General features: G+C 38.9%; 1 protein-coding gene and 2 pseudogenes across 1 annotated transcript; all 3 read left to right on the forward strand.

Annotated features, from left to right (window-relative positions):
- The first annotated feature begins 1,738 nt into the window (after positions 1-1,738).
- Positions 1,739-2,866, forward strand: LOC118820505 (interferon-inducible GTPase 5-like). Its single transcript, XM_036588869.1, has one exon. The coding sequence runs from the start codon at positions 1,739-1,741 to the stop codon at positions 2,864-2,866; it is 1,128 nt and encodes a 375-aa protein (XP_036444762.1).
- A 2,704-nt stretch (positions 2,867-5,570) lies between these two features.
- On the forward strand, positions 5,571-8,483 carry LOC118819746 (annotated as a pseudogene).
- Positions 8,484-8,864: 381 nt separating this feature from the next.
- LOC118819747 lies at positions 8,865-10,134 on the forward strand (annotated as a pseudogene).
- The last annotated feature ends 3,463 nt before the right edge of the window (positions 10,135-13,597 follow it).

A 13,597-nucleotide genomic window follows, 5' to 3' on the forward strand; every position in this document is an offset into this window, starting at 1 on the left:
TCTTCCAAAACACAAGATGGCGCTAGTGCCTTGATGACGTCAGGTTTCATTCCATATATTCAGACTTTCATTCCATTTTCTCAGGTTTCATTCCATATATTTCAGTCGTTATATATATAAATAATTTCCTAAACAGCATGCCATTTTATATATATATATATGTATATATATATATATATATATTCAGCTCAGCTCAGCACCCCAGGAGAAAATCTGAGTAATTTTAACTAGAAAATGAAAAAATGCTGGTACACTGGAACTAAAAGTTCTAAGTGTTACGTTCCCACAAAAGGCTATGATCTAGAGATGAGTGTGGGGAGAGCTAAGATGTATACAAATAAAGTACACGGACAAGGAAGCATTTACTGATAAACAGAGCAGCATTAAACAGAGCAGCATCTGCTTGAAGGCCTGAACTAATTCCCAAAATTTCAGTTGCTTGCACTTTGATGATTGTAATTTGTAGACCTTTTGTAGGTCCCTAAATCAGCTCAGTGGTTACAGTAGCCCACAGAAACTTTGTAGAAGAAATATCAGCATTAAAATCTGGCAACGTAACAAAAAGCAAGCCAAACTGTACTTTTATGGAGCAACAAACAAGAATTAAAGAGTTCACTTCCAAATCAGATCACTTTGCTATGAAGGCCCTAAAGGACCATGTTAAAAAAATCAATTTCCTCACGCAAAATCTAAATTTGCATTCTATAAAAAAAAATTTGCAATCTAATAGTTTTGCGCACATTTGCAATAATTCAAAGAGTTCCTTTGCAAATGCAGTGGATTTTGCAAGGGAATGCAAAACTATTGCGAGATAAAGCAATGTGGTTGCAATTTTTCTCTTTGCAGTGGCACTTAAGGGGCTCAGTTTGCTGCTGTAGAATCTGGTGATTTTGAAAACAAGGTTAAACACCTGATTCAAATATCTTCAGAAGAACGCTGCAGATTTTTGTTTTGCCAATAAAAATAAAATTCTTACTATAAGTTTGTTGATTGGCTGTAGTCATTTACTTCAAGTAATCAACCAGTCCTCCCAAAACTCTAAAACCTCTTCAGATCTCCAAGATTTGTGTGACATTTATCATTAAAATTTTTCCTTTTATCATTTTTACTGTAATGGAATCAAGTTACGTTTTTTTTGTATTGTATGTTGAATACGTAATGCTACCCAACCCTATGTGACCATAATTTCCCACATAACAACACTGCACTGTAAGAAATTTATGTAAATTTACAGTGTTCATTGTACAGTAAAATACTTATTTGTTATTTTACAGGATAATACTGTAAAAGCTTGGTCGTTTAGAGCAGCGTATTGATTTACAGGAATATAACAGAAAATGCAATTTACTGGCAGCAGAGTTTCCAGTAAAGTACTATAAATGTACAGTAAAATACTGTGAAATATTTACTGTGAATACACAGTACTTTACTATCAACTCTGCTGCCAGTAAATTACTGTAAATTTTATGGTATTTTTTACAGTGTGGATACAGTATTAAACAAGTAATAAATAATAACAATAAATAATTCTTAATTTTAATGAGCACAGTTGGTCAGATATAGTTATGCTTGTGTAAGCCGCACTGCAATGCGTGAGGCATCTTTAGATCATCTACCACCACTGACATTCTTAATGTTCATTTTCCTTTTTGGCAGCATTTGGAGCTCCTCTACGCTGACTGTGGCACTAAAATATTTTCTGAAATCAAAGACATCCTGCCGTGTCCACATCGTGACAATGACCAGCCGAAGTTCTGATGAAAGTGCAGCCATACAGGCATCAGAAGAGCCCACTTTACAAAGAGCAACTAAAAAAGCACAAAAGCAGATTGACAGTCTGTTTAATATCTCACTCAATGTAGCCGTAACTGGAGAATCAGGGACAGGAAAGTCAACCTTTATCAATGCATTTAGAAATCTGAATGTTAAGGATGAAGGAGCAGCTAAAGCTGGAGTTACTGAGACCACCACTGAACCAACCCCTTACACACATCCCACAATGCCAAATGTGGTATTTTGGGACCTGCCAGGAATCGGAAGCCCAAACTTCAAAGCAAAGACGTACATCAAGGAAATGAAGTTTGACAAGTATGATTTCTTCCTTATCATCTCATCAAGTAGATTCAAGGAGAATGACCTCATGCTGGCCAAAAAGATCAAAAAAAGGAAAAAGCAGTTTTACTTCATTAGATCGAAGATAGATGTTGATATTGCAAGTGACGAAAGTATAAATGAAGAGGAAACTCTCTTGAAAATCAGAAGAGACTGTGAGGAAAACCTAAAGGATGTTGGAAATCCCAAAGTTTTCCTCATAAATTCCAGGGATCTTTATGCATTTGATTTTGAGGAGCTTGTTAAAACTCTAAATTCAGAGCTCCCACAACATAAGCAAGACGCTCTGCTGCTGTCAGTGCCGGTCAGTTCTGTGGCTATTCTGGAGAAAAAAGTGAAAATATTTGAGAAAGCAATCTGGGCTGCAGCCTTTCTGTCTGGTGGAATTGCAGCAGCCCCAGTGCCGGGTCTGTCATTCGCATGTGATATGGCTATCGTGGGGTCTTTCTTTACCAAGTGCTACCACGCCTTTGGGCTTGATGATAAATCACTAGAAAAGCTCTCAGAACGATTGAACAAGCCACATTTGAAGACCCTGGAAAAGTCTCCACTATTAACGGAACTTGCAGAAGCATCAGCACTCAGAATGGGAACGTCTGCAATAGGAGAGTTTCTGTGTAGTTTGATTCCTGTTGCAGGAAGCGTCGCAGCAGCGGCCATCTCTTTCACTACGACACATGATCTGCTTCAAAAAGGCCTGAAAGAGTTAGCAGATGAAGCAAGAAAGGTGCTGAGAGAGGCAGGATTACAGTGATGAGAACATGCTGAGATAAATCAGGAGAAAATAGTGAAGCAAGAAAGAGATTACAAATCTATGTGTGTGTTTGTATATATATATATATATATATATATATATATAGGGACACTGTAAATCGTAAATAAATGTAAATAAAAACAGAATGCAATTATTTGCACAATAGAACATAGAACACATATCAGAAGTTGAAAGTGAAACATTTTACCATTTCACAAATTATATTAACTCATTTAGAACTTGATGGCAGCAACACATCTCAAAAAAGTTGGACGGGGCAACGAACAGCTGGACAAGTAAGTGGTACTAATAAAAAAAAAACGGCTGGAGGAGGAATTTGCAACTATCTCACATGACTGAGTATTAAAAGAGCATTTTAGAGAGGCAGAGTCTCTCAGAAGCAAAGATGGACAAAGGTTCACCAACCTGTGAAAAACTGTGTTCTAAAATTGTGGAACAAATACACAAGCGACAAGGCCGATGGTCAGTACTCGGTGCCTGTGATCTTTGGGCCCTCAGGCATAAAAACAGGCATGATTCTGTACTGGAAATCACTGCATGGGCTCAGAAACACTTCCAGAAATCACTGTCTGTGAACACAGTTCGCTGTACAATCCAAACGCAAGTTAAACCTGTATCATGCAAAGAAGAAGCCATATGTCAACACAATTCAGAAACGCCACCGTCTTCTCTGGGCCAAAGCTCACTTAAAATGGACTGAGGCAAAATGGAAAACTGTTCTGTGGTGAATCAAAATTTGAAATTCTTTTTGGAAACCACGGACGGCATGTCCTGAGGACTCAAGAGGAGAGGGACCGTCCAGCTTGTTATCAGCGCTCAGTTCAAAAGCCTGCATCTCTGATGGTCTTGGGTTGCATTAGTGCCTATGGTGTGGGCAGCTTACACATCTGGAAAGGCTCTATCAATGCTGAACAGTATATAGAGGTTTTAGAACAACATATGCTTCCATCTAGAGAGCGTCTCTTTCAGGAAAGGCCTTCCATGTTTCAGCAGGACAATGCTAAACCACATACTGCATTATCACAACAGCATGGCTTTGCATAAGAAGAGTGAAGGTGCTAAAGAAGACCCAAAGAAGACCCAGGAGTGTTGAGCAGCTAGAATCCTACATCAGACAAAAATGGGACAACATTCCTCTCCCAAAACTCCAGGAATTGGTCTGTTTACTTCCAGATGTTTACAGACTGTTGTTAAAAGAAGTGGGGATGCTACGCACGGCCACGGCCCTGTCCCAACTTGTTTGAGATGTGTTGCTGCCATCAAGTTCTAAATGAGTTAATATTTTTTTATGAAATGGTAAAATGTCTCACTTTCAACATCTGATATGTGTTCTATGTTCTATTGTGAAGAAAATTTGGGTCTGTGAGATTTGCAAATCATTGCAATCAGTTTTTATTCACATTTATTTACATTTTACAAAACGTCCCAAATTTTTGGAAATTGGGGTTGTATATATATTAACACACACACACACACACATATATATACATACACATATAGTATCAGAACAAAACCTTGCATCTCCAAAATAGAAAAAAAAAACATTCTGAACTTAATGAGTTCAGTAAATGTTGATACAATGTAAAAGACAGCTAGTGAGATCAAAGAATGTATAACAATATATATAAAAATGTCTCCATGTCAAGGTTTTGGTTCAAAAGCAATGATTATATGCACACACACACGCACACACACGCACACACACACACACACACACATCGACCGGTGACTTCATTAAGCACACCTCTTTTTTCAAATATATTATTCTTCTAATGATTATTCTAAATGTCTGTTCTAATTGTTCTAATTAAATGTATTTCTCTGATGCACAGTTAAATATTTTTGTAATGTAAAGGTTTATTGGTTTCAGCTTGTAACTGTCACTCTGCTCTAAAATGCGTAAGGTATTTCCTTTTCGTACCTTTAAGAATTGTAATGTAAGCTTATATGTTGATTTTACTGATATGAAATTTGTCTTTTTCTTCATGTTGGTTGGATTATATTCCCTGAATAAACTTATACAATATCATATTGTTCTCTAGTTGATTTGTGTATCTACACCAAAACTAAAAAGCATGAACAGTTAACACTATTAGAAATTTTCACAGCCTTGATGTATCATAACTGTATAAACATAGCTTATAATAAATAAAATATTTTAGACAGATCTGCAACAGCTGCGTTTTATCTACCTTTAAATTTTATTTCAGTTACATAAAAACAAGATTTGCACCACATCGTCGACAAAACAAGCTTCAAGTATAGATAACGTGAAGGGTGCAGTTTGTAAAATTACTATATACAGTGAGACGCAAATGTATTGGAACAATGCAGTGAAACGGGTTATTTTTGTTATGTATTCATAAAATATTTATTCTAGATGAAGAAATGAGCTTCAGACTAAAACACAGAATGTCAGCTTTTATTTTCCAGCAGTGTTTCCATCACAGAATAAGCCATACGAGAAAAATGTCTTTTGTTGTGTTTACTCCTCTAGTTTCTAGAGGTGGGAACAAGTCGCTGACTTGGAGATGAGAAGTAAATCTCAAGTCCCGAGTCAGTACAGGTAAGTCTAGAGTCCAGAGTCGATATGCGTTCTCTCGCAAGCGGCATTTCGACAATGAACAATAAAAATGATTGTAACCGTACAAAAGCCTGTTTAGTAAAAGCATGTTAACGTACCATGGTGATGTCAGTAAGTAATAAAGAATAACTAATACTACCTTATTACCATTATGAGTAAATGACTAAACTAAAGATGGATGGTCAGTCATGACAGACACAGTCATATACAAAAAGCAGCGCGACTACATATGACAAGAAATATATGGGTCATTCCTCTCCAACCCACCTAGCAAAGTACTGTCTTACAGTATTTACAGACGCATAAATAGAAAGTAAAGATAAATAATAGAATATACTAAAACAACAATAAAAATAAATGTGCAATACAAAAGAAGTAAATTGCATAAATACTATGCAGTTGGCAATGCAGTGGTGCACGGCCCCTCCAGTGAATAAACTTGAGACTATGCACTGTAAATGATAACCTATGTTAACAGTTGTGCAATATGACATTCATGGACGCATGAACAAAGTGACAGTGCAATGTGCAATATTTGTGGACAAATAAACAAAGTGGCAGTGCTTAGTAATCTGAGTGGGGAGATGTAATGTAGTGTCCAGCTGGTGCTCAATGGGCCTGTCCTGTCAATGGCTCAGTATACAGTAATGTCCCGGCACAGTGATGATTCTCCCCCAGAGCACAGCAGTCTCTGACCATTGCTTAATCTCATACGAAATTCACTTTAGTGGTAATATGCGTTCATCACCATGTTACTGTGTCAAGCGGACAATAACTTCCTCCACAGTTGGTCTATTTATCAGAAACCTCCCTCAATTATCAGCTTCTGTCAGCTGTCCATCTGATCCTACTGAGTTAGATTCTATGACCAAGCTCTTAGAGGATAATTTTTGATCTACTCTAGACAGTGTGGCTCCATTAAAAAGTAAAATAGTAAGGCAGAAAAAACTCGCCCCTTGGTATAACGATCACACTCGGGCTTTAAAACAGTCTGCCAGACAACTTGAGCGAAAATGGCACCTGACTAAGACTATAGAAGAGCACTTGCTACAGCACGCTCAGCCTATCTCTCCTCTCTCATAGAAAACAATAAAAATAATCCTACATTACTATTCAGCACAATCTCTAAACTAACAGAACAAAACAGTTAGTGAACCCCAGATGCCATCAGCCTATAGCAGCAACGATTTTATGAACTTCTTTAGTGACAAAATTGAAAAATTTTCCTCATAATGCTTCCCCATAATGCTAGCCTCAACCTTGAGAATATTATGATCCCTGCAGAGGGGCTGGAATCATTTACCTTACTCCAAGAAAATGAACTAGTTAAAATCATTTCTTCCGCAAAATCATATACTTGTATGTTAGATCTGATTCCTACAGGTTTACTCAAGGAAATTGAGTGAAAGAAATAACCAAGCTTATTCTCTCAATAATAAACACCTCTCTTAGCCTTGGATACATCCCAAAATCTCTTAAACTAGCAGTAATTAGGCCTCTGATTAAGAAAGCGAACCTCGATCCCTGCGAACTATCAAATTATAGACCCATCTCGAATCTCCCCTTTATATCTAAGATCTTGGAAAAAGTTGTAGTAAAACAATTAAGTTCCTATTTGCATAGGAATCAAATACACGAAAAAATTCAATCTGGTTTTAGGCCACATCATAGTACAGAGACAGCACTAGTGAAAATTGTAAATGATCTATTACTATTCTCAACCAAGAAAATGTGTCCTTGTTAGTCCTCCTCGATCTTAGTGCGGCATTTGACACAATAGACCAATAGAACAGCTGCTCATCCTGTGCGTCTGATGCTGCTGCCTCTTCTGCCTTGATTGGGTGCCACTGCTCGCCAGCCCTCTGGACCGGCCTGACCACCATTGAGCCTCCTGCTGCAAACCTCACCCTCACAACCTGACCCCACTGATGCTGCTGGTGTCAACCAGAGGAGGATGGGTTCCCCTTCTGAGTCTTGGTTCCTCTCAAGGTTTCTTCCTGTTTCTCTTAGTGTCGACCCTTGTGTCAGCTAAACCATTCTGCAAGTGCTTTGCTGTTATATGGGGAGTTTTGCTTTGCCTGTCTGCCCAGCATACAAGAAGCTCTATCTGAGTTTTCTTGGTCTATAAGATCTATGCCCTGCTTAATGACATTTCGAACAATGAAAATTGTGAGCTGGAAGTACTTCATGTGGATTTTAACCCAATTATCTCCCTAATTTAGTCGTCTCCAATTCCACCCGCTAGTTAGGACTCCCCCAATCACAGAAAGTGCAGATAGACAAATATGATTTTTTTCCTTATCATCTCATCAGAGAGGTTCAAAGAGAATGACATGATGCTGGCCAAAGAGATCAAAAAAAGGAAAAAACTTTTATTTCATTAGATCAAAGATAGACAACGACATTCATGCAGAGGAAAAGAAGAAGAAGGAGAGATTCAACAAAGAAGAAACTCTCTCAGAAATCAGACAAAACTGCCAGGAGAACTTAAAGGAATTCGTAAATTCCAAAGTTTTCCTGATATTCTCCCTGAATCTTTCTGCATTTGATTTCGATCAGCTGGTAGCCACACTGCTGTCAGAGCTCCCACGTGAAAAAGTGAAAATATTTGAGAAAACAATCTGGCCTGCAACTCTTCTGTCTGGTGGAATTGCAGCGGCCCCAGTGCCCGGTGTGTCATTTGCATGTGATACAAGCATCGTGGCAACTTTGTTCACAAAGTGCTACAATGCCTTTGATGATAAATCACTAGAAAAGCTCTCAGAACGAGTGAACAAGCCACATTTGAAGACCCTGGAAAAGTCGCCTCTACTAAAGGAACTTGCACAAACATCAGCAGTCAGAATGGGAGCATCTGCATTAGGAGAGTTTCTGTGTCGTTTGGTTCCTGGTCCTGGAAGCGTCACAGCAGCAGCCATCTCTTTCACTACGACACGTACACTCCTTCAAAATGGACTAAAGGAGTTAGCCGATGAAGCAAGAAAGGTGCTGAGAGAGGCAGGATTACAGTGATGAGAAGATGCTGAGGTACATCAGGAAAAAATAAAAGTGAAGACCACAAAAATGAAATATATTTATGTTCCCAATAATTTTGAGTTCCCTTGCAATGTGGTCAACCGATCACTTCATTAAGCACACCTCTTTTCTTCAGATAGATTGTTCTTCCAGTAATTGTTCAAAATGTCTGTTCTAATTTTTAAAACAATTAAAAGTACAACCCTATTTCCAAAAAAGCTGGGATGCTGTGCCATGCTGTTGTAATACATGCAGAATGTGCTTTTTCATTGTCTTGCTGAAATAATCAAGGCCTTCCCTGAAAAAGACGTTGTCTGGATGGCAGCATATGTTGCCAAAACATGTATATATTGTTCACCATTAATGGTGCCTTCACACATGTGCCCACGCCATGTGCAGTAATGCACCTCTGTACCATCATGAATACTGGCTTTTGAACTGTGCACTGCAAGCTGAGTGGTCTTTAGCCCGGAGGACATAGTGTCAAATGTTGATTCGTCGGACCACAGGACACTTTTCCACTTCCCCTCAGTCCATTTTAAATGAGCTCAGGCCCAGAGAAGGTGGCAGTGTTTCTGGATCCTGTTTATATTTGGTTTCTTCTTTGTGTTTTAAAGTTTTAACTTGCATTTGTGGATGCAGTGATGAACTGTTTTCACAGACAGTGGTTTTCAGAAGTGTTTCTGAGCCCATGCAGTGACTTCTTGGTCATTTAGAGCAGTGTATTGGTTTACAGTAATATATTAGAAAATGCGATTTACTGGCAGCAGAGTTTCCAGTAAAATACTGTAAATTTACAGTTAAACCTCAAAGTTCCAGGCAAATGAGTACATGAAGAAAAAGCACATAGACAAATATGATTTCTTCCTTATCATCTCATCAGAGAGGTTCGGAGAGAACGACATCATGCTGGCCAAAGAGATCCAAAAAAGGAAAAAGCTGTTTTATTTCATTAGATCAAAGATAGACATCGACATTTAGTCAGAGAAAAGAAAGAAGAAGGAGAGATTCAACAAAGAAGAAACTCTCTCAGAAATCAGACAAAACTGCCAAGAGAACTTAAAGGAATTCGGAAATCCCAAAGTTTTCCTGATATCCACCCTGGATCTTTCTGAATTTGATTTTGATTGGCTGGTAGCCACACTGCTGTCAGAGCTCCCACACCATGAGCAGTACGCTCTGCTGCTGTCTGTGCCAGTCAGTTCTGTGACTTTGCTGGAGAAAAAAGTGAAAATGTTTGAGAAAGCAGTCTGGGCTGCAGCTCTTCTGTCTGGTGGAATTGCAGCGGCCCCAGTGCCCGGTCTGTCATTCGCATGTGATACAAGCATTGTGGCAACTTTGTTCACAAAGTGCTACTACGCCTTTGGGCTTAATGACAAATCACTAGAAAAGCTCTCAGAACGAGTGAATAAGCCACATTTGAAGACCCTGGAAAAGTCGCCTCTACTAAAGGAACAAGGTACAAACATCAGTGCTCAGAATGGGAGCGTCTGCATTAGGAGAGTTTCTGGGTAGTTTGGTTCCTGGTGCTGCAAGCGTCGCAGCAGCAGCCATCTCTTTCACTACGACACATGATCTGCTTCAAAAAGGCCTGAAAGAGTTAGCAGATGAAGCAAGAAAGGTGCTGAGAGAGGCAGGATTACAGTGATGAGAACATGCTGAGGTACATCAGGAGAAAGTACAAGTGATGTATATACATATGTTTTTTTCAAATAGATTATTCTTCCAGTGATTGTTCTAGATGTCTGCTCTAATTGTTCTAAAACATACATACATCATCTAAACCGCTTATCCTTCTGGGTCGCGGTGGGGTGCTGGAGCCTATCCCAGCTGTCATTGGGCGGAAGGCAGGATACACCCTGGACAGGTCGCCAGTCAATCACAGGGCAGACAGACAGACATACACATTCACACACACACTCACACCTAGGGGCAATTTTAGCACGTCCAATCAGCCTGACTGCATGTCTTTGGACTGTGGGAGGAAACCCACGCAGACACGGGGAGAACAGGCAAATTCCACACAGAGAAGACCCTGGCCAGGAATCAAACCTAGGCCATTCTTGCTGTGAGGCGACAGCGCTACCCACTGCGCCACCGTGCCGCCCTTGTTCTAAAACAATGAAAAGTAATTCTCTTATGCATAATTAAATATTTTTGGAACAAACGTTTATAGGTTTCAGCTTATAACTGTCATTTGCTCTTAAACACCTAAGAAATTTCCTTTTTGTACCAAACTTTGTACCAGAATGCTTGCTATTTATCTATGTCTATATGTTGACTTTATTGATGAGTACTCACGACTTTTTTATCACTTTTATTGTATGACATTCTCTGGATAAAGTTTTTACAATGTCATATTGTTCTTTGATGGATTTGCATATCCTTTTCAGAGCTAGGACCATGGACTCAGACTTGGAGGTGCCGATCCGCATACCAACCGCTCCTCCTGACCACGGCTTGACACCCTGTCCATGAATATCACGAACAGGAGTGGAGACAAAGCACAACCTTGGTGGAGTCCAACGCTAACATTGAACGAGCTTGACTTAATGCCGAGTATACGAACACAGCTCTCACTCCGGGTGTCCAGAGATTGAATAGCCCGAAGCACGGTCCCCCCAAGCTTCGAGTACAGATCATTTGAAAGCTACAGATTTTAAAGTTGCCATATACAATGAGAAGCAAAGGTACTGAGACAATGAGATGAAAAATAGTTATTTTTGTCAGCTTTTATTTTCTGGCAGTGTTTCAGTAACAATATAAACCACATGGATAAAAATGCCATCTGTTGTGTACTTTCTAGTTTTTTTAGAGGTGGGAACAAGTCCCAAGTCAGTACAGGCAAGTCTGAAGTCGAGTCCAGAGTCCGAAACAAGTCGGTATGCATTCTTCAGCAAATGGCAATCTAAAAATGATGGCAATAGTAACACTTTCTATTTAGTAATAGCGTGTTAACTACATGTGATAGCAGTGCAACTACATATGACAAGTGATATACAGGCCATTCCACTCCAGATCACTGATGGCCTGGATTTCACAGAAAAAAATTAAAACAAAAACTGCAACCGTGCAAAATTTCAAAACTGTGCTCCATTTATTTTTTTTATTTTGCCCAATTAAAGTCAAAATTAGCATCTTAAATGTTAGGTTTACCCAACTGAACTGAACTGAAATGTTCACTAGGTTTAAATACAACACTAAGAAAACTATTTCATGTTAATGCATTCATACAACAGGGGCATTTATTCAAACATGTCATTTATATGTCAGATATGCAATATGAGATCTATAGGGAAAACTATAACTTTCAGCCATTGACAAAAATATTTTTACAAAATCTGTATTTTATGCAATATTCCCACATTTCTATCAAAGCTATGACTTAATTTCTGAATGCAATATTTGTAGTGACATCATGATTTCAGAGTGACTTCACGCCCAAAAATCCATTTTGACCCAAAATCATCTCAAAGGTAAAAAATCCTACTTACATCAAACACTTTCAATAAGGACAGTTATGTCTAATTAAAATATAAAAAACATATCATTGATTAGTCAAATGCAATCATCAGCAATCAACCAGTAGCTGTAATGCTAACCAATCAGTGCTCAGCAGCAATGTATAATATATCAGAGGAGGATAACGCAGTCACTTTACACTGCGAGACTTTTTCAATGTACAAATCCTACACAACATTCAAGGGTCTCATTGTGGTTTCTCCAAGTAGGGTTGTTACCTTTGTCTCCAATCTGTTCACAGGTTCCATCTCAGACAAGGAGATCACAAGGTTGTCTGGTATCACGGATCTTCTGGAGCACGGGGATGAGGTCAAGGCAGACAAGGGTTTTCCCATTAAAAATCTGTTAAAATAAAGTAAGTTGCAGTCCGGGTGAATATACAACCAGATAAAACCTGCAAAAAGAGAAAAGAATGTTGGGAAATGCAGTTTCTTAACACATTGCATGAAAACAAAGTATTCAGTCACCCATCCAAATCATCCAATTCAGGTGTTCCAATCACTTCCATGGCCACAGGTGTATAAAACCAAGCCCCTAGGCCTGCAGACTGCTTCTACAGACATTAGTGAAAGAATGGGTCGCTCTCAGGAGCTCAGTGAATTCCAGCGTGGTACCGTGATAGGACGCCACCTGTGCAACAAGTCCAGTCGTGACATTTCTGCGAGCCAGGCCTTCTCGTCCAACAGTGTCTGACCTCACAGATGCACTTCTGCACAAAATGATCTACATAATTATTAGGAGGAAACATATCCAGCACAAAATCTTTTACTGGTAAATCCTGAATAATACACCTTGGAAAATGATTAGAACAATAACAATGCACAGATTAAACAAACAGGACATGCAGGTACCGAAAACACTCACAGTGAAGCGTACTGTACTAAAGCCTCCTCCAGTGTTCAGAGTGAGGCTTCAAGTTGAAGTATTTACTGAAGGATTTACTGAAACACTAAAACATTCACAATAAAGCACATTACAGGCTTCAAATGTCAGTGTTTAAACTAGTGCTGCCATCAGTGTTTTACCCAATGTGGGAAAGGTAATGTACACCACCGTTAGCTTGGCACTAACTTAACACCGCATATCCAATAGAATGCTAGCAGAAATCAGGATTAGTGTAGTGTAGTGTAGGGATGCTACAGATTGAAGGTTTCTAGTGCTTGACATCAGAAACAATGAGGGAACAAATTACAATGACAGCGCTCTACTATCTCGGCTCTCCCTCTCCTGGCCTTCACGCCACAGTGACTTCACGCTCAAATAAAATATTGGAAATCTCCAGATGTAAATAAACTTTGTATTTGTCTTTATGCCTTCTAAGCTGGGACTGACTTCTTTGGCACTGAAAGTATAACATGTTATTAACTCTACTTATAACGCATTATATTAACAATTCACAATATATAATAAACATGGCTAGTGTAATTCATTTTTATAAATATTTATAACCATCTTTATAATGCCTAATTAATGCATTATAACATGTTCTAAATGTGTTTATAGATGCTTACAAACGTGACATTCATAGAAAGTGTTACTAAGTGGAGAATGCAGAACGCTTTCTGCTCAGGGGTCTCATCTCCTCTCAG

The sequence above is a fragment of the Colossoma macropomum genome, unplaced genomic scaffold, assembly GCF_904425465.1.
Source record: "Colossoma macropomum unplaced genomic scaffold, Colossoma_macropomum, whole genome shotgun sequence".
NCBI classification, from domain to species: domain Eukaryota; kingdom Metazoa; phylum Chordata; class Actinopteri; order Characiformes; family Serrasalmidae; genus Colossoma; species Colossoma macropomum.